Source organism: Poecilia mexicana, unplaced genomic scaffold (assembly GCF_051168715.1).
Source record: "Poecilia mexicana isolate PSO_F unplaced genomic scaffold, ASM5116871v1 scaffold_16, whole genome shotgun sequence".
NCBI lineage: Eukaryota > Metazoa > Chordata > Actinopteri > Cyprinodontiformes > Poeciliidae > Poecilia > Poecilia mexicana.
In genome coordinates, this window is record NW_028263385.1 from 29,337 (window position 1) to 50,711 (window position 21,375).

Here is a 21,375-nt window from a genome sequence, read left to right on the forward strand (position 1 = left end):
CAAAGACTTGAATAAAGCTTGCTGACACATGGCCGGAAATTAGACGATAATAAAGCCACAATAAATTTTTAGATTAATATAATTTTAATTCTCTCTCTTTGATTAAGATATGTTGAGATGTTATTTTATATTCTTAATGTTAGACTCAAATGGGGCAATAATTAGCATGCATAAGTGGATGTTTAGATATTTAGTTGTACAAGAAGACGTGATTTGCCAACCCTTTAGTGTGGCTTTTATTTTTGCACAGTTATCGGAAGTGTGCACTACAATTTTTGTCTTTACGTTGTGCTTTACCAGTACGATGATGTGGGCTTCAACAGGAGAGCCTAGTTTGACAGGGTAGTTTTCCGCCATATGGCAGCAGAGTGGGTGAAATTCTGTTATTCGTGGCTGCTGTTGTGGTTCTGCATCCGGGCATCCGAGTCCAGAAACACTCGGTAAGATCGCTGGTGTGTTTTAGAGCCTAAGCCGTTAGCCTGTTAGCTGTCGTTAGCAGTGTCCGTTGACAGAACTATGTCTACTTTGACCCTGTTGAAGTGACGTGTGCTTACTTTAAATATTTTTGGCAAATAAATTAACATCGTGTGTTAGTGTAAACACCACCAAGCAAAAAAAGGAAAACTAACCCTAACTTTGCTCAACAGTTGTTTGATAAGTTTTTTAACTCTTATTTGAAATGTTGAATTCACAGTAAATCATTAAGCTCATACTCAGCAAGGCATTTAGTCTAACGTGACAAATGTAAAAAGCCTTTTAAAAGCTGTCTAAAACAAGCACAATGTTTGGTTTTATTAGGGTTTATTTACATAAAACTACAGATATTACTTGCATGACACAACTTCAAGTCACAAGGTGGGACGTCACGTTTTAAGGAAGCTGACACTTTCTGCCGAAATGTTTTCCTAGCTGCATGTTTTAACCACAAGGTGGTGCTATTCGACCAGATCTTAACACGATTCAAATCATAAATTTACACAAGCTTAGATAGTGTCAATAGTACATTTGTTTACTCTATTTTAATTTAATTTTATGTGATATTGAAATTGGTTACATAACTTAGAAGTAGAAAGAAAATGGTTTGCAGAACATTTTATAAATATATAACTAGGAAATGTAGTGAGCATAGGCCCCCTTTTATTTCTGTTACCTCTAAATAAAATCCATTACAACCAATTGCTCATACAGGTAAGTCCACCTGTATGTAAATTAATGTCATTTAATGTATTAATTCAGCAGTTATGTATCTTCCTTAGGGGTCTTTTAAATGGAAGTAGTTAATAAACATCATCATGAAAAGCAAGGAAGAAAACAAAAATGTCAGAAATATAAAATTTTCAGTATTTTTATTAAGGACTAGATAAAAAAAGAAAAGAAAAGGGTAAGCACAACTTCAAACTTGCCAAAACATCTGAGAATCTTTTGACTCTATCAGTAGTGCATGCTGCAAAAATGGCCTTTTTGGTTTACCAAAAGCCATGTGAGACACAGCTAGCATGTGAAACACGACGCTCTGGTCAGGTGAGACAAAAAGCCTGAACGCAACATCCATACTGTGAAACAGTAGCAGCATCATGCTGTGCGGAAGCTGGTCAGAGTTCAATTCGAATAAAATGTTTTTTTCTTATATTATCTTATACAAACTTGAAATGTGATTGTTTAGCAAAAAAAGGATGTAAAGAAGTAGAACCACATGCCAGAGTTCAAAAATGCCATTTTTAGTTGAAAATAATGTAATTGGCTGAAGCTCTTGATTAAATTAAATGTGAACAAGTAATTAAGAAGAAATAATGTAAATAAAATAAAATAACATTTAATTTGTTTATTCAGATCTCACATTGATCACATATTGATCCTAATAAGGTCTTAAAAGTATGAAATTAAACTTTTAAAAATTCAGAAGCCCTGTTTACAGACAAAAACCCTCAAATAGTTATCAGTCCAAAACAGAGACAGAATGAATATTTTAGGCTAGAAGCAAAGGGATCGTATCTCCTCTGGAATATAAGTGAGAGCAATACATAAAAAAGAAGTGGACTTCAACTGAAAAAAGCAATAATTTCAGGGAACTTGTATCGGGAACAAGAAGATGCAACAATTGCAACATTTCCCCCAGAAAACTTGCTAAGATCGGTGGTTGGGTGCTAGGCCAGTGGTTCATCCAGTGGCCTGTAATGTTTTAGAAAAGTATTTAAATATATTGAAAATATCACTTGATAATTATGTGTTATTGAAAGATTGGAAGACTTGAACACCAACTATAAATATAAAATAATACTGAGGAAAAAAAAAAACATAGTTCTTTGTGAAAACACATTCCTTCATGTGACGAAGCAGATTTCTGCAGCAACCATTTTACACCTGAAATTCATCTCTGAATACATAGGATTCATAAGTAGATTCAACATTTATATTATTATTTAAAGCTGGAGGAGTTAGCCCCTTGTCTGATATATTTTACATGGGAAATAAATCCAATTGTCACCTGTTTCTCTCTTTAGCTCTCTTCTAAATAAACCATGCACTTTACAGACGCTCTCTGGACGATGACCTCCTGCAGCCTTACACACAGGGTCACGGCCCCACCCACTCTCACCGCCACGTCCGGGACTGTCAGGCCCACATTTATGACAACGCCACCTATGAGAGCTATACCTCCCACGGCCGAAGCAGTCAGCCCATTGCTGAGTCCAAGGTGTTTGTGACGGATGTGGAGAAAGGCACCAGATGGGTTCTTGGTAAGTAAGAGTGGCATAATTAAAAAAAAAAATCCAAAACTAAAACTATTCAACTTATTTTGCTGGATTTCTGTTTCCAGGTCACATGACTGTGGTCCACAACCCGCTGAAGATGGTGTCTGTGTTGGAACCAGGAGGGCCGGGTGGCTGCGAAATGAAGCGCAGGGTGTCTGTGGAGGACACGGCTAAAGCTGCAGGGTGCCTTTACGCCCAAAATGCTGGATTCTTCAAGACAAAGACAAGCGAGTGTCTGGGGAACGTGGTGAGCAGTGGCAGGCTGGTGCAGGACAGCAAAGGGGTGCAAAACGCCCAGTTTGGAATAAGGAGGGATGGCACCCTGGTGTTTGGGTAAGAAAACAAGAAGTCATTGTTTTTCTTTTAAGGCATTGCCTGAAGCAAGCCAGATAAAACCTTGCGGTTTATTTTAGAATTGATTTATTTTCAGTAAAGGTGAGCTGAAAGTATTAAAACCCTGGTTTTATTAGTGTGCACATATAGTGCATAAACTAAAGCTTTAACTAACCAAGGTGATTCACTTTTGTTTTTTGTGCTGTTGTGGGTCTGATGGCTGTCCTGTGTTCAATTAAAAGATTTTTTATCTCCAGTTTGAACTTTTAGTCTGAGCCTTTAGTTCTTGTCTTTCCAATTCAATTAAAATTAACATTTTGACTGAATAATTCATAAGTCTTTCATTGACAGTCACTCTGATGTGATCGTTGCTGATTATGATGGATGTAAGAGGAGGTTTGGACCTCTTTTCAAATCTCCTGTGATCTGGGGTCAAAGTTCAGGTATTATTTGAGGTTTTGAAATGCTAATTATCTGCTAGCAAGGTTCCCAAACGTTATGGAAGAAAAGGTGCATTATATATTTTTTGCTTCATATGTAAGCCCATAAACACCAGACTCCTCTGAACCACTCTGCTCGTCTCCACCTGACTTCATCACATGTACAGGATGATCTCTCCTCATGCTTGTCTCTGCTGATCGGCTCATTTGGCTATGTAAAGCACATCACAACTTCTGCTGAGTGGTTTCCTGTTAGCATGTTCATGTAGCCCACAGTTTAACCTCCGGTCCACTTCAACAGATGCTCAACAACAATCCTCTGGTGACAAGTTCATGTCTGATGACTCAGCGCAGCACCTGTTGTCTATGTTGCTAACTTCAACATGGCAGCTTGACACTTTCCAAAAGCAACACACTCATTTCTCCGTATGGCTACAGCAGATTTTAGCATAAAATCTGGTGGTTACTGCAGTAGGATGGAGCAAAAATGTATAACTCTGAAGAAAAAACACTGTCATGCTCTCAGACCTCTGTAAACCATCAAGAGGTTTATTTAACTTCTTTGTTTGATAACCGAGGTCACCAATTCCAGGAATTTCTACATGATTCAACGTTTACTTGTGACAAACAAATAAACGAGTGAAGACTTGGGTTTATGCGCTTTAAGAACCCAAACTGAAATATTATTTAATTAAGAATATAAAATACAGCTTCATCTACAAATCTGGACCATCTCCATTGTGTTTACAGTGCAGATGGGATATTAATTGACATTTACTTAAATTGGCCTTTTTAGATAAATCTGTTAGAAACATTTAACCATTTAAACTGAGTGAAAATGACAGTGTGTTCTGTTCTGGAGGGTGCTAAACTGTGAAAAGAGGCCTTTATATATAAATATATAAATCTTGTCTTGTGATGTGCAGGTATCTGTCACAGAAAGATGTTTTAGATCAGTCCAACCCCTTTGTTCAGCTGGTCAGTGGAGTCATTTGGCTGCTGAGGGACAGGAAGATATACATCAATGAGAGTCTGCAGGCGGAGTGCAGTGAGACCGAGGAGACAGGTACGCTCTGGATCTTCAATAAACTGCTCAATGATTTTGGTTCAGACATCAACTCCTAAGATTTGACACAGTTTAACCCAAACCTAATTGAAGCTTAACTCATGGAATAAAGCCTTTACTGAAGACCATCCAGATTTTCTCTTTCTAAAATCAGGAATGTGATTCTTGATCATACTAGTCACGTTTTGGAGAATATCCTCCATCCGTGTCCAGAATCAGATTCCCTGACCTCAGCTCACCCTAAGCAACTGGACGAGCTCCAGTCCTGCAGTAAATAAACACAGCAGTATCTCAGTTTCTCCGCCTCCCAATGTTTGCATAACACACAAACTCATCTGTGACCTGAAATAAACACTTTGGCGCCACAAAAACACAACACTGTCATGTTTGGTTAGCAGTGACAGGAGGGCCTGTGTTCCAGCCATCAGCTTTGTGAGCAGCAGGCAAGTTTAGGAGCTCATGAAACTGATCTCTCTGTGATTTCATCAGAGGAATCTTAGCATCATCATGAGATAGATGGCAAATAATGCATCCATCTTAAGTAAAGACATTGTATGCAGATGTTGCAGCTAAATCTTTATTTTTAAAAAGTTCAATTCCTGCAAGACCAAACAGACCCTCTGCACTTCATAATCATGTTGAACTGCAAGATGAAGTTGCAGAATGAGTTGAGTGGCAGCCACACTGCTGGTTGGAGAAGTTTTATTTCTACAGAGCAGTAAGCTTTTTTTCTCCTTGACATAGGGACCTTTAGGGGCACATCAACCTCTGTGTCCTCTCTTATCCCTGGGACATACAGAAACATACAGCAACTGTCCCACCTCCAGAGGCTGGGGCTGTGAGGTTCTTACCAATTTAGTCCTTCCTGTGTTTCTACTTCTGAGATCATGGAAATGAATGCGAAATCAACAGATCCTAATGCCTAATTATGAGTTTACAGCAAAATTTTCACAAAAACATTGTGCTTAAGTGAAGCTAATTCCCACCTGCAGGTGGCATTAATTCTTCTACTACACGGCTTCCTCATTCCTAACTTGAGGTCAAAAACATGAGTGCAGAAAAAGCATTTGCTGTTTTGTTTGGTTATTTTTGTGAAAAGGGTATTTTAATAAAATCAGTGAATGTTTTTTTCTTTACGTCAGGGTTATTGAAGTATTTTGTGGATGTGGTGTCGGCCAGAACTGCAGTGGGCCACGACGAAGAGGGAAGACTGATCCTCTTTCAAATTGATGGCCAAACAGAAAAAAGAGGGTAAGAAAAAAATGATCTGAAAGACGTTTATGATTGATTAGTGCTCTCCTCTGAACATGTAGTCATTTTGAAATACTGATTAAATGGAAGATGGTGTTTGTAATATTTGTAATGTGGATTCATGTTCCCCACGCACAGCAGTCAGCAGCCTTTACAACTGGCTGCTGCCCTCACTCCTGCAAACTAAGCTGGAAAACCTTCATTGAAAAACCTAATTAGTCGGATGATATAAATGCACGCTATTAAAAACATTTTTGCTTTATAGCAAGAAAGAAACACAATTCAATGTTATTTTTTATGGTTTTTGAAAAAAGCCGTAACAAAGATTGCAGTAAACTCGACTGAAAAGCCAAACAAACTTTGAGATAATTACTTTAAGTCCTGGCTATTCCATATGAGCCTGTTTGTTTGCAGTGGAAAGCCTTGTTGCTATGTGGCAAAAGTCGACTTTGTCCTGAGTCAAAACAAAAACACTTGGAGTCATTATAATAAAACAGGCTGTTAGTTTAATGAGGTGTTTACTAGGAAGCTGAATATCTCCGACATGAAGTCATTATATGTGAGAGTCACAGTCAAAATAGGAGGATAATAAATATGGCGTCGATGGTAGTTAAATGCAACAATAAATAATGAGATTATTCATTAATGATGGTGAATCTCAGTGACAACAACAGGACCAGGAGACTTTAGAGAAAATATTTAGAGACTTCATTAATGAGATGAACTAACACAGCAAAGCCTGTTTGTCTTCAACCCTTTTTTCTGGTAATTCCACCAATCAGTTATATGGATTTGACTTCCCTTCGCCTTGTGAACCCCCTCATCCCTGCTGACAATCTGAAGATTAATGTTCTGCTGTTAATGATTTAGCTAAGAATAGCACAACACTCTGACATGTCTAAACCTCTGACTTCTGTGTTTTTCTTGTCAATATCAGACCCCAGCTGATCAATAAAACGTGTTAAAGTCAGGTTGGACCAAACAGACTGACCTTCTGGTTTCTACCGGCAATAAAAATATATGTTCATTGTTATTGTTCACCTAAGTTAATATTGTTTACATGGGTGGCATGAATAAGCAAAGAGTAGTCATGTGCAGAGTCCTGTGGTTCATTTACTTTATTTTTAAACAATATTATTTAAAATTAACAAAGTATAAGCTGCTTTATTATTGCAAATTTGCACTAATGTCTTAAAATTAAATTAAGTGATGATTTAAAAAAAATTCTATTGTGTTTCCTGTCTCTATAAATCAGTGAGTACCAAGTAAGAAGCGATAAAGCAGCTGAAGCAAACAGTTTTCTCACCACTGAGTTCTGTCATCTCACCAGAATACAATATGACTTTAAATAATACCAAATCTTACAGCTTCATTCCCTTAGCCATACTCAAAATAAACAAAAGAGTCTGCTCACATTTTCACAACATAAAATGTAAATTAACGTGGAGATAAATGATGAAAGAAGTTGTATGCAAACTTTTGGCCAAAATCGTCAAATCAAAATATATGAAGGCCAAAAAAAGTTTTTTTTTTTTTTTACCATCTAAAATATAGGCTAAGCTTGTACTATTTTCATTAACCACACAAACAAATGTTTTGTTGGAAAGGGATATGTAAATAATTATACATACAAATGAAAAAGTTTCTTGCAAGTTTGACTCATTAAATTAAAATTTTCTAATTTTCTAGGTATAAATTTGAAAAAATAGAACAAAATGAAGTCATTTCTGAGCAATGACATCAGCATTTAGGTCACTCTTTCTTTGAAAACACATGTTGTATTTAGCCAAGTTTAATACATGCATTAAAACAGATTTGGGTGCAGCAAAGTCAGCTTTAGAGTAAAAGTCACTGAATAGATGTGCTTCTTGCAGGGGAATGCAGAAAGTTTATCTTTTACCATGTCTGTGATCATTTTTCCCTGATTAAAAATAAAAAGTCTTCATCTAGATCAAATGTTTATAACCTTTTATTCATTTCCAGCATTTGAAGTGTATTTTCTGTCCAAACAGGATGAATCTCTGGCAGGTAGCAGAGTTCCTGAAGGACAACGGCGTGGTCAATGCCATTAACTTGGATGGAGGCGGGTCTTCTACCTACGTGGTTAATGGCTCTCTGGCCAGCTACCCCTCTGATCACTGGTGAGCCACTAATCCCTCACATGAAGATTTCTGATATTTCTTCCTTTACTGATTATTCATTTATTTGTAATCCTTGCCAGCATTTCCGACAGCAGGTGGCGCTGCAGCAGAGAAGTCTCCACTGTTCTGTGTGTTCATCAGCCTCTATGCCACCCCGCAAACTGCAGCGAACACGGTGAATGCGTTGACGGACGCTGCCGGTGTGAGAAGGGCTGGCGGGGTGCAGCCTGTGACACCCTGGTGTGTCAGCCCCCCGCCTGCGGACCCCACGGTTTCTGCACAGCCAGTGAGCGGACTCCTACCTTTAATGCTGCTGCCAAAGTTTCTTCTTTCTGTTTATGAAACATTTTATTTTTCTGCTGTTTCTCCTGATCTCTGTCTGTGTGTTGCAGGTGGTTGTATCTGCGATGCTGGATGGAGAGGGACAAACTGCAGTGAAGGTAAAGACAGATCATTTATTAGCACATACCCACTCTGCTTGTAAAATAATTCACACCCTTTGAACATTTTTTTTTAAATTATTTTTTCACATTAAGCCACAAATGTCAGTGTATTTCACTTTAATTTAATGTGAAACACAAACACAATGTGGACCATTATTGTGAAATGCAATCATTCTAAACATAATAATCAAGCAATTTTTACAAATGAGAATCTGATGTACTTTTTCACTCAGTCTCATTTAACAAAATACCCTTAAATAAAATCTGGTGAAACCAAAAGTTGCCAATTTGTCCAGTATAAATGCAACTGTTCAGTCTAAGGCCTAATAGGTTGGTTAAAGGTAAATGTAAAGGTAATTTTATTTGTATAGCACATTTTCAGCAACAAAGCAATACAAAGTGGTTAGAGAACATTGCGTTACTCTGACCTAAACCTTTTGACCTACATACAAAATGCTGCGTGGTGGAAAACTACAGACCCCACAGTGAAATACTGGTGTTGTTAGCATCTTGCTGCGGGATGCATTTTCTTCAGTGGGGGCACAGAAAACTGGTTGAGGGAAAGTGTTTTCACACTTGAGAACCAGAATTGCAACATTTTGTTACATTTTCAGCCTCTCCCATTTGCTCTCACACTGCTTTGTGTCCAACATGCTAACTAACTGAAAAACCTGTTCACCCCCTCGAACCACTGAAGGACACAACGTGAAACCCTTTGAATGAGACATGAGCCCAACTTTCCTGTTCACAAAATGTAAATACAAATGGAGTGGCATCAGATTTTAGTGATTGTAGGATTTCTCTCTGTCTTTGGCAAAAGACCACAAGCCATTTCTCCTGCTGGTACTAGACTCTCTCATTTGTTTTGGTTGTATTTACCCAGAATGCCCTGCACTGCAGTCTGCTTCCTGCTTTTGGAGCAGTCTCTGGTTTGCTTGGTGTTCACATATGCATTCAATCTGCACCAAAGTCCACATCAATCGAATCGAGACCGGAGTTTGTAGGCAGACCAGAGTTTGCTTTTTTGTCCACATTCACAGTTCCCCAATCAAAACAAACTTTCTAATTAAATGAACTAGAGTTCGATTCAAGCAGACGAAACAGGGCTGATGTGAATGCAGGAGAATCCTGGAGGAAAACCTGATAGACTTTAAAAAACTTGACACTGGTGGTTCACCTTCCAGCAGGACAGCAATGCTAAACATGCAGCCAGAGCTACAGGGGATGGTTTACAGCAAGGTAGATTCATGAATTAAAATGGCCTAGTCAAAGTCCAGACCTAAATCTAGTTGGAAATTTCTGACAGACCTTGAAAATAACATCCCTGACACTCTCCATCCATTCTGACTGAGCTTTTACTAAATTTATTCCACTCTGCTCAACATGTTTGAAAACAGGTAACTCTGGATTTATGAACGGCTCTGTTCTTGAGATAGAAATAAAATACATTTGACAAAAAGTGAAAAAAGTTCTAGGAATAATAATATGTTAGAATAGAACTGTAAACCCATCTGTACAAGCATGTCAGTCTCAACTACTCTAAACCTGAAATTTATTATAAGTAAAACTTTCAGAGAACAGACAGTAAATGCAGACTCTTTCAATAGACACAAATGAGTTTGCAGATAATTATGAGATAAATAAATAAGATGATCTTCAATAATAATAATTTTAATGAAGCTTGTACCTCAGTGACAACACGCCCTTTACCCACATCATTTCTGAAAGTTGTACATGAACTCCTCCTGACTTGTTTACTGCTACTTTTATATTGTCTTGAAAGATAAGTTTTCAGCTCAGCAGCCATTTATCAGATAATTTGTTTTTGATTGTTTTGCTCATAGCCAGGAATTAAAATGAGAGTTTAAACGAGTTAAACTGTGAAACTGATCTACAGTGAAATCAGACGATGGCAGTTTTATCAGCCTAACTTAGAACTTGCAGACTAATTCAGCACATTAAGTTAAGAATTTATTTGGCTGTCACAACAGTAACATCACACTTTGGGATTATTAGTTATACAATACTCAGTACAATAAAATTTTGTGAGGGCAGTAAAGTGGAGGATTTATGTGAGCAGTTAATTTGCTTTTGTAAAGTGTGAAAACAATCTTTCATTGTTTATTTTACTTATTAGTTTTATCTCTGAGTTCTTGTTTGGCGTTGCACGCCAAACAACTTATGTAAAAGTACTATTTATGTAAAAAAAAATTGCCCATACTGTACAGTATTTCTTTTTTTTAATGTTTTTATGTATTTTTATTTTCTGTCTTTGTGTGAGCCTACTTGCTTTTATTGCCTGTCACTTTGCTGCTGTTGCACAGAACTTTCCCCATCTTGGGAAATAAAGGATAATTTCTATTATATTTCTTCTTTTAACTCTGTTTTTCTGAATGTATGAAGGATTGCATCTGCCACACAATGAAACACATTTCCAGAATTGATGTCAGATGTTCACAAACATAAATAGTCTGAAAGAGAAACAAAGGGTTTTTCAGGAGTTTTTGTTTTGTTTGCTTGTCTTTTACAGTTATGTTTACCCTATCCATTCTGCAACCACTTTATGTTGTGAATATCTGGCTCTGCTTTCTGGGAAATAAATGTATTTAGAAAATGTCAGGATAAGTAGAAATGCTAAAAAATAAAGTAAAACTCTTTTTCTTTACATGCATTTAGCCTTTTTCTTTCTTTCTTTTTTTTTTTTTTTTTTGAAGCATGCCTCCCAGGTTTCTACGGCGACGGCTGCACCAAAACCTGCTCTTGTTTTAATAACGGTTCCTGTGATCCTGTCAACGGTCGCTGTGTCTGCCCTCCTGGTTTCCATGGTGACACGTGTGAAAAAGGTATTGCTATGTTTCATTTCATATGTAGCTGAGATAAACTCACATAAATACTTTATCCAGGCAGCTAGCAGTAGTGATTGGTCAGTCATTAAATGAAAGAAGCGAATAGATTTTGGCTTTTGACCTGTTATGATATTACAGAGATTCAACCTTCTGTCATTCAAGGCTCTTTTTTCAGTAAGCGGATAAAAAATGACATGCTTAAAAAATGTAATGGCCAAATTGCTAAAGTTGAACCATGGGGTCAAAGTTGTTTCTGCTCTCTAGTGGGAATCACCACAAGTTGTCCAAAGAAGGATAAGCACTGCCTCCATGACGGATTCATGAACTTCTGGTGGTTTTCTTTTTAATTTTTTTAATATCTTCGGGACTTACAGCTGACCTGCGTTTCCATTCCAAAGAAAAAGCTGCTGTAGTTTAAATAGCTAAAAAAAAAAGTTCATTCTGGTTGTGAGAAAAAGTGATCACACACTCAGTGCATCAATTCACCACTGTGTGAAGGAAACATGTTGTTTTACATCATGGACCACGGAGACAGCTACTGAAAATGTATGGCTGCTATTACTTTGAAATACATCGTCTGTAAACATTATTTTGTCATTCTGCAATCATGGTTTAGTTATAGGTGGAAAAATACAACAATCAGACTCAAGTTTTAGTCCAACTTCAGCCTTTCTGGGCGAACAACTCAAGTCTTTTGTGCTCCATCAAGACTTTAATGGTCTTGTTTTCATTCACACCTTGGTGACACAATGGCATTGCCTTTATCACCACTAAATGTAAATTAAAGGATACTTTCTAGCAAAATTCCCCATATTTTAAAACTATTTTTATTTAATTTATTCATCTGTCCATATTGTGTCTGTAAAGTGGCAGAAGGTAATTTGGTAACGTCTAAGCTTGCTATAATTTGGTTGTATTGTATTACAGCAGTATTTTTTATTATTCTACATACTCATATTTAAAATGTCTTCATTGAGAGCAAAATGAATCAAAGGCAGATTTCTTGTTCATGTCACAAGCTTGGCAAATGAAGTAGATTATGATTCAAGAAGTTCGTTTTAGAAGAAAAAAATGTAAATGCGATATTTTATCATTTTTATACAACTTTTTGTGTCATTCAAATTCATCATAAAAACCTAACTGTGTCTGTTTTTCAGCGTGTCCTTTGGGTTTCTTCGGTGCATCTTGCGCTCAGGAGTGTCGATGTGACGACTTGTGCCCATGTGACCCGCAGACAGGAAGCTGTAACACCACATTACCAGTAGACACCAATTACACCTTACACAGAGGTACATACCCAGCTTTATTTTGTGCATGGGACTTTGTGGTTTTCTGCATGTAAACACCACCATCTGTACTTCATCATCTGCTGCTGGAGTGCAAATTTACCTGTTTAGAAAAATCTGGATGAATAACAGAGTAGAAATGAGCAAAAATCAGCTAAACTGAAGTTTTTGTTTCTAAAATGCATCCAGACTTTTATGTAGTTTATTTGGATATGCATGTTATTTAAAACTGAAGCTAACATTTCATTTTTGAACAAGAAGACAGAAGCATACACCCCTGAATGAAACAGGAGCTGCTACTTGAGTCATGTTGTGTCTCTGTTGTTATACAGGCCAGTGGCATCATGGGATCACATCTCTTACTACAGAGATGGCGTGACATAGGAGATAAAGAACATTATCCTGGAAAAAAAACTGAATAGGAAGACAAAATGCTCTGAAGTTGGAAGGAAAAAATACAGTTTTTGATTAATTCAAGATCCAAATATATTTAAACAGATTTAAGACTTTGAAGCCTGCAGGATTTGCTGGCTCTCCCTTTGGCTACATTCACACATATCTGACTTTTTTATAGCAGTTTCAAAGGCCCAATTTCTATCACTTAATCCTCAGTAAAAATCCAATTTGTGCCACGTCTATATGTTGAACTAAATTTTATACGTATCTGACTGTTTTCAAAGCATCTGCAGTCTGAAGATGTCATGTTACATTTTATCCAACTTTTACATCATTGACGTGAAACGTGTCATAATTCTGCACCGGAAGAAGCCAGACGCAGTAAATCCAGACGTAAACAATAACTGGAAATTATAATTATGAAATTATGAAAAATGTCTGTGTCAGTAAAGTGCATCACATCTCAGTCCCACCATGCTTAGTTTCAACTACATATCCAAACAAACTTCCCTAAAGATGCCACAGTCAATGCTCCAGAAAAGACCATTTCTAAGCTTTTATTTTTCTCTACAGCTGGACGATGCCTGGCCAAGCAGATGTTTACATCCTGGAGACAAGAAGAAGAATCTCACAGAGAGCAGCCTTATCTAACAGAGTAAGGTTTTAAAGGTCAAACCTCTGACTTTTCTTCTCTGCTGTCATTTTTCAGTGAACGTAATAGAAACATAATGTCCTCTCAAAGACAAAACAACTTTAGTGTCTCCACATAAACATAACATTGATCTTTTGTAAAGTTACCAATAACAAAAGTAAACAAATGTTTTCAAACAAGTCTCAGTGGTTATAAAAGATAGTTTTTTTTCCAATGTCACTAGAAAATTGTTAGTTAATTTTAAACTGAAACGTTTCTTTAGAAATAAAAACATAAGAGAAAACTTAGGGGACAGTTCTAAAGTCTTCATTCTGCTGTCTGCTCTCGTCATGAGTCCGGTAAAAAGAAGAAGATGAAGATGTTTTGACAAATGAGAAAAGAAAATCACACTGAAAGTCAAACACACTGGAAGGGGTATGATGGTCTTGGACTGTTTTGCTGCTTTTTCATCTGAAAATGGGAATAATGCAGAAGGACAACAGTGTAAAAATAGCATCAGCTTTATCTTTGAATGGCTCAAAATAGAAACAAATTAGAAAATGACCTAATAAAAGTCTGGATTTAAATTGTGAAATTATTTGCATCCTGTGGAAAACAGACCAAATCGTGGAATTGAACAAACAACTGAGCAAAGTGTTTCTAGATAGTTTACACTGAGGTTTACAGTGAATGAGTCTGTGCTGGCTGCTGCAGCTTCCTGTCCATTTGTGTCATGTGACCCAAACACAGTCTGGTGAAAATCTATTCAGAAATGATTTCAGTACAAAATTAGTGTTTTTGGTGCCTTTTCAACATTTCAGTGCCAGGGCTTTTAAAAACATCCTTCCTCTTTTTCAGGTTAAGTTAATTTATTGAGTGCAGTGTCATGAAATTGATGTAATTCCTGCTTTTTCCCAGGCGATCATGGCTAGTCATCACCCTCGTCCTCACTTGTCTCCTGTTGGCCAGCCTGATTGTCTCATGTCACCAGGTGTGCTGCAGATCAGTGACATCGCGCTTCCCTGAACGAAAGGATTACTCTTATGTACCGCTACGGGACATCAACGGAGCCCCTTCACGCACTGCAGAAAATAGGAAGGGGAGCTTGGGAGTGGAGGACTCGGATTCCCAGGAGGAAATCTGGTCTCCGTCACACTCAGGGAGGTCGTAGCTGCCTGGAAGATCGAGGATGAGCAGTGAGAGCACTGTTATTGCACAAAAACACTCACTTCACGTTCTGCCACCAATACGGGAATACTGATGTGAAACACGACAAAGCCCAACAGTTTTACAACATTCCTCTTTAAACATATCTTCAGATTTCCCCAAAGTCTTTTGGCAGAAGTTTTCTCAGGATTTTTGTTTCAAGTTGAGGTGTTTCAACCTGAAAATGAATAGAAAGTGAAAATCTTGATTTTTGTTTTGTCTTTCAGCTCCAGGTATGATAATGTTAACTCTCTTTAAAACTGAAAGCATGAGCTCTAACCTGTACAGACGGATGCTAACGTCTCGTCGTCTTCCTCAGCTTTCATCACACAAGCAGCAAATTACTTCCTTACTAGAGTCTCACCTAGAGCAGGATGTACTAATAGTAAAATATAGATACTGTTAATACCTGTATTTTTACTGGCAGTCAGATGTTTACAAGCTTTAAAAATTGTTTCAAGGACTTTAAAGTGTCTTAAAAACTTTCTTAAAATACCTGCCATGTTTTTTGTTTTTTTGTTGTTTTTTTTACAGCTGCAGTTTTTTACATTAATTTCAGATTATTTTTTATGTTCCTAAGGTATTATATGAATGAATTTAAAATGTTTAAAAAAATTAAGTGTTTTTCCAAACTTTGGGCCCTTTATATAGATTGGAAATTACTATATATTTAAGATTACAATGCAAAAAAATGTTTTATAAGTTGGAACTATTTCCTGTTTGATCTGATAAACTTTTATCTAAAAGACAATAATGTACAAAGCAAACCATGTTCAAAGTACAGCCGTAAGTTATTATTTTGTACATCAAACAAGTAAAGTATTTCGGTTTTCCTCTCAAATATTTGCTCAGTTTGAACTCAGTGAAGTCTGTTCCTGCTAGATGGAAGCTAATTTATGAAGCCAAAAAGTGAAATAAGGTTGCTGTGAACAGAACAGATACTTTGACAACAGCAGATTGTTAAAGTTTACCAAGGACAATCTGTTGACACCATGTTGCTCACACCTGCTACAGATACTATCCTACAGCTTAGGCTGTGTTCAAACAGCAGATCTTGATCCTCAATTCAGATTTTTTAGTTTTTTTTGGTTCAATCCGATTTTTTAATTGTTTTTGCATGGTTGTTCATACTACTAAATGATGCAACCGCAGTGAAACTGGACGGGACTGCCTCATGTATAAAGCCAAAGTGTCGTAGTGTTTACGAATGTTAATATAATATGAACGTTACTTGGCATGTTGAGTGTTTGCTGGCGAGATTTCTGGGTTCATTTCTTTGCTGGTAGGAAGAAACAAAGTATACCAAATCTAAGATGATCTTTGCAGATTTCCCATTGATGCAAGGAAATCAATTTCAACAATCATGTTTGCCTCCAGGAGAGATAATGAAACAAAACCGTAAGTTCTGGCTCTTAAGATGATGTTTCCTGCATTGGTTTCATGCTTTAAACATCAGATAAAATTTGAAATCCAATTTATTTAAAAAGGAACTATTAAACAAATGTCCCAATGTCATAAAAAAGCTGTGGAAAAACATAACAAATGTGAAAATAGTAAAGTATTAAGGAAGGGAACAAGGGTAATAATTTTTTACCATCTAATTTTGAACCAGTAATCTTGCTTTTTTTTTATTTTTGCTTGTTAAATTATTTTACACTGAACCAAAGCGACCAACGAGGAAAACAAACCGAGATGATTCATACATATTTATCTTCAGGTTATGTCTCTGTTATTTGTTATATAATTCTGCAGACTACTGAGCAACACGAGTTAAGAATGTACTGGGTCAGGTTGAGGTCCTGGTGTCACCAGAAACCCCCATTAATTTTAATATTTAATAAAACATGTCTGAGGTCATTGTGTTGTCGTCTTCAGCTTCCAGACTGCTTCATCTGGAGCTATCTTACACTTTCCAACACCATCATGTTACCATGGCGATTCTCCACTATGCAAACATTTTTTGTGCGCTGAACTTTCACCCACGTGCGACTGCAGCTTTAGGGTTATTTCTGCCAAATGCCATTGCTCTGGAGCATTTATTTAACCTCTGACCTTGACTATGGACTGCACACACAGCACTAGATATTTATATAAAAGTCAGATTTGTTTATTTTTATGCTAAAAATATGACATTTAACCTAATTTGGCAAAGAAAATGAAGATAAAGATCTTTAAAGTTAACCTGTCTTAATTTGTATGTTCCAGTTTAGCTGATTTTTGGTCACAGATCTTTAAAATAAAAAAATTGAACAGTTGGGTTTCAGTCTCTTCCCCGGACAAAGTTTAAAGATTAGAAATCCATGCATGACAGAAGCAGTACTGCAGGTATTCTCCCCTGCTGTCTGCCCCACTTCCTGCATGCAAACATCGACCATGAAGTATTAATCTGTCTGAACCGGTCGCAGCTCAGCTATGCAGGAGGAGCTGAAGAATGCTGTCACGTTCCACCTTTTCTTCATCACATTTCTATTTATTTCATAAAAACAAGGCATTGTTTTCAGAAAACAACTTCTGTTGTCTTTGTAGATTTCCCTATTTCAGCTTATATTACCTTGTTTTTTTGCCTTATATTTGCTTATACATCAGCTGACATGAAAAACATCTTGGACATATTCCTCAAAAAGATGTTTGGTGGCTTTTAAAGTATTCTCTGCCGCCCTTTGTAGGAATTTATTGGCTCTGTCTCTTTAAAAGCTCGCAGGGTGACCTTGTGCTGCATCTTAGTTTTATAGACTGGGAGGCAACTTTGTCCTGTTGCCAGCAACGTGTGGCTATGCATCATCATACTGCCGACACCGTGCTTTACTGTGGTCACTGCATTTTGGCTGTGGCACCTCTGGCTAAATTCAAGCCGAACCTTGTTTGTATTAAACTACAAACAAGTAATTTGTAGATGTATGACATGCAAGATCATTTGTACTCAAAGTTGAATTTATTTGCTTTTGTTAATATTAGTTGGAATTATAGCTATTAAATTTGTTTTGAAAAGCTAAGCAAATCAAAGCAGGTTGTTTAGGTAAAAAAATAAAATTGGTAAAAGTAATATTAAAACAAATAAAGCTAAAAAAAAATCTATATGTGGCTCCAACTTTGTTGATTTAGGTTGTAAAACATAGGGAAGAAATATATACTTGATCTCACTCATTTTCACAGAAGTTATCAGTTATTAAATCTGTTATTATATTTTGAATGTCCTCTTCCTCTTTGTCTCATTAAAATAATATATTTGTTGTTCTTAATCGGCTTTTTTTATTATTAAGAAAAACATTCTTTGAATACTGCTTATTAAATAATTAAGTGATCAAGACTCATTGCATGTTTTATTAAGACATGGAGGGATTTATAACCTATAGTTAGGTACTACTTCAGCATCAGCAGGTGAAAATACAAGATCAGTCAGATTGGATGAGAAGGTGTGGAAAAGGTGTGACTAGGCAGTTCTATCAAGAGATGTGCTTTGCTTGCTTTGCTTCTTCTCTGATTAACGCAGTAAAACTATTTGCTTCAAATAACTCATTTCAGTACAGGAAGCAATGTTTCATTCCAAAAATCTGACAGCATTCTGATTCCGGGTCAAAAGAAAAATTGGAAAAATTGTGGATCTAATCAAATAAACACACTTTATTCCCTCTAATTCTAGCTGAAGATTTTATTTTCCAATTTGTATACTGTCCATCATTTTTCTTTTGATTGTAGTTAATGTTGTTTTCCCTCTTTCTCAGTTCTTACTCAGATGGAAATTTTTTGGTTTGTCTCAGCCTAAAAAAGCATCCTAAGTGTTTCCTATCGTTTGGACTTTTTTTGCAGAGCTGCTGCTTCTTTATTTTAACCTGAAACGTTTCTTGTCTGTTTTCCAATTTAATTGCAGGCAGTTAATAATTTTTCCCCACATTAAGCTTAGCCTTCTCCTGTTTCAACTTGCGGAAACAGCCTGTGTTTTATAACCTTCTATTATTAACTTGTTTTATGAGCCACAGGAAAACAGTTCAGCCAGCAGAGAGCGAACACAGAAAAATGACTGACGGAGCGAGAGCCAATGGCGTCGCTGAATCACCCTGCCCTCTCTGTCTGCTCAGCTCAGCTGATGCAACTCAAGGAACAGATGACGTTTTCTGCTTTCCCTCCAGACTTTCCAGGCTAAGGTGAAAGGATTTTCCCCTTCATACTGGAGCAAAAATAGATCTGATGAAAAGTTGGAAGTTTTTTATTTTCCCAGAGGTCCAGCTTTTGCACCGTCTGTTTCAGATATCAGTTCATCAAACCCTCCGCCTCTCTCACTGCACATTTTTTCTGGGTGTGCTCTTGCACTTCTGGGCCTGTGTGTCAAAGCTTATCATGACTTCAAGTGACACTCCACCCAAAATCAGTCTGCTATCAAACACTCAACTCCTCGAGTTGTCTTATTTTCCAAAACAATGGTGAACTTTATCTTTATCCAGCTGCTCTGATAAAAACAATGCAGTTTTCCCCTATCAGTACAAATACGGGATAGAAGTAGGTATTTATTTCTTTTGCCTCAAAGAAGTGAACAAATTCAAACAAAATGAACATTGTTTGATCCAGTTAGTCACAGACGGGGGCAATTGAGGGCTGCACACCGATTAAAAAGCAATTACCGTTTTAACTTTTAAAGAAATTAACCCTAAAACTTTTATAACAAGAACCACTTCAGCAAACAAAATTCTTTCTAAATGCCTTCATTATCAAAAACAGTTCAAAACTTCATTCCACCTGTTCAAGTTTAATAATCTTTATTGTCCACATCAGAGCTGTTGTGAAACTGAGCAAGTCTGCATGATAAAACTTAATTTTCAGAAGCTCTGCAGAATTATCGTTTGTCAGTTAAGGTCAGAGGTCATTAAACAACAATAATATTAGGCAAAAATAGTATCCATGAGAGAAATCTAAGGTCAAAACAACACAAAGAGCCATCTCACATTTGCAAAAAAACAGCTTGATAAACCCCAAAACCTTTAGGAAAAGGTTCTGCTGACTGATGAAACAAAAGTGGCCATTTTTGAGCATTCTGCATTACATTACATTCAGAACAACATTAGGCTGATTTTCAAACATGATGGTATTTTAATGGGCTGTAACTGTTTTGCTTCTTCAAGAAAAGGACATCTTCCTTTCACCAGGACTATTTACCTCCTTAAATACAAAATTAGCCTGAAAACCTTACTTTGAGAAGTGTTGCTATCAATTTACTTAAGCATGCCAGTAAAGTTTGAGCACTTTTTCACTCAAAAACACTGGATGCAGATTTTTACATGCAACCCTGAACCTGTACAAGGTCTGCTGACAGCTTTTTTAAAAGGTTTTTATTCATTTACAGCTGTGAAAAGCAGAAATGTGATGTAAAAGTCTGTCCTTGAGTTAAATTCAGCTTGCAAAAAGCTTCAACCCCCTGCTCTAATGTCTGTAGCTGAACTGTCAAAGGCCGGTGCATTACTCCCTCCCAACCTGATCCACATTCCTCTCAGTACGCTGACCTGAACTGCAGTGCAAACCTACACTTGAACTTCGGATGACTTGATGTCTCTATAGCAACAGTCAGCTGTTGGAGGAGATAACAGCAGGCTGATGTTTTGTCATAGATATTTTAGGTCCAATACGTAACATTAAGCCAAATAATTTAAAATAACTTAAAGTAGCTTAAAAAAACCTGTTGAAAACTAGATTCTAGCTGCAAACCAGAACTCTACAATGAGGAAAATAATTATAGTCTCTGGAAATAAGTTACCATAATACATTGTATTTACATACTTAGGCTTACATTTTGTTTTGAAATAAGTCGATCTGTAATTCATTTACCGACTTGACATTGGAAAGCTCCATAAAAGACCCCTCTTGGATCATATCGAGGATTTCAGGAGGTGGCTGTAAATCATTTTTAAGCTCTTCACCAACCATTGACAGCCAAATAAACATTCTCTGGCGCCTTTTTATATCAATAACAAGCAAATGTTACTTTTAGATGACCACCATTAGACAAACATTTTCCCGGCATACCCCCGTGACTCATCAGTGAAGAGTTGTTGATCTCTCTATCTGACCATGGTGAACAGAGTTGTGTAACCCAGACTTTAAACATTAGCCATGTTACACAAGGCGAAGCAGAAGGTGCGCAACTCTGCGTTGTTGTGACGGATGAATGTAAGTTCTGTTATGTAGGTTTTAGTTCTCATGACATAGTTGTTTCTTCTCAGAACACTGATTTACTTACATTTCCTGGAATTGCAATGATCCAAATCTTATAGGAAACCAAGAATTTTATTTTTTTCTTCATGGGACATTTGTTGTCAATGAGGAGCAAAGGTTTCCACACATGGTCAGATGTTGCTTATTTCATTAGATCATAATAGAAAAGAAACACTTATCAGGGAACAAACAGATCATAAACGTGCATGAGCCTTTAATGTTGTGTCTTCTGTTTAAGGTCGTTATCTCTGAAAAATGAGGAAAGTTACCTGGACTTTAAAGAAGAGTGATGTACAATTTCACTCCTTGGGAACTATTTTTATAGACAGATTAGTCGTTCATGTTCAGGTAGCTGGACAGTGTGAGTCAAAGGGTTGGGTGG

General features: G+C 36.9%; 1 protein-coding gene across 1 annotated transcript; it reads left to right on the forward strand.

The window, feature by feature from the left end:
* The first annotated feature begins 283 nt into the window (after window positions 1-283).
* nagpa (N-acetylglucosamine-1-phosphodiester alpha-N-acetylglucosaminidase) lies at window positions 284-16,649 on the forward strand. The gene is made up of 12 exons (XM_015009357.2): window positions 284-440; window positions 2,533-2,738; window positions 2,819-3,086; window positions 4,453-4,592; window positions 5,735-5,843; window positions 7,856-7,984; window positions 8,065-8,270; window positions 8,377-8,424; window positions 11,142-11,270; window positions 12,431-12,562; window positions 13,529-13,610; window positions 14,505-16,649. Exons 1-12 carry the CDS (start codon window positions 358-360, stop codon window positions 14,755-14,757), a joined length of 1,785 nt encoding a protein of 594 aa, XP_014864843.2. The 5' UTR covers window positions 284-357; the 3' UTR covers window positions 14,758-16,649.
* Window positions 16,650-21,375: the final 4,726 nt, after the last annotated feature.

Bases quoted from the DNA above. Each gene is read 5' to 3' on its own strand.
- nagpa (XM_015009357.2), top strand. From the start codon at position 358: ATGGCAGCAGAGTGGGTGAAATTCTGTTATTCGTGGCTGCTGTTGTGG. The intron at 3,087-4,452 runs GTAAGAAAACAA...TGTGATGTGCAG, and splicing joins GATGGCACCCTGGTGTTTGG to GTATCTGTCACAGAAAGATG. The intron at 13,611-14,504 runs GTAAGGTTTTAA...GCTTTTTCCCAG, and splicing joins GAGCAGCCTTATCTAACAGA to GCGATCATGGCTAGTCATCA.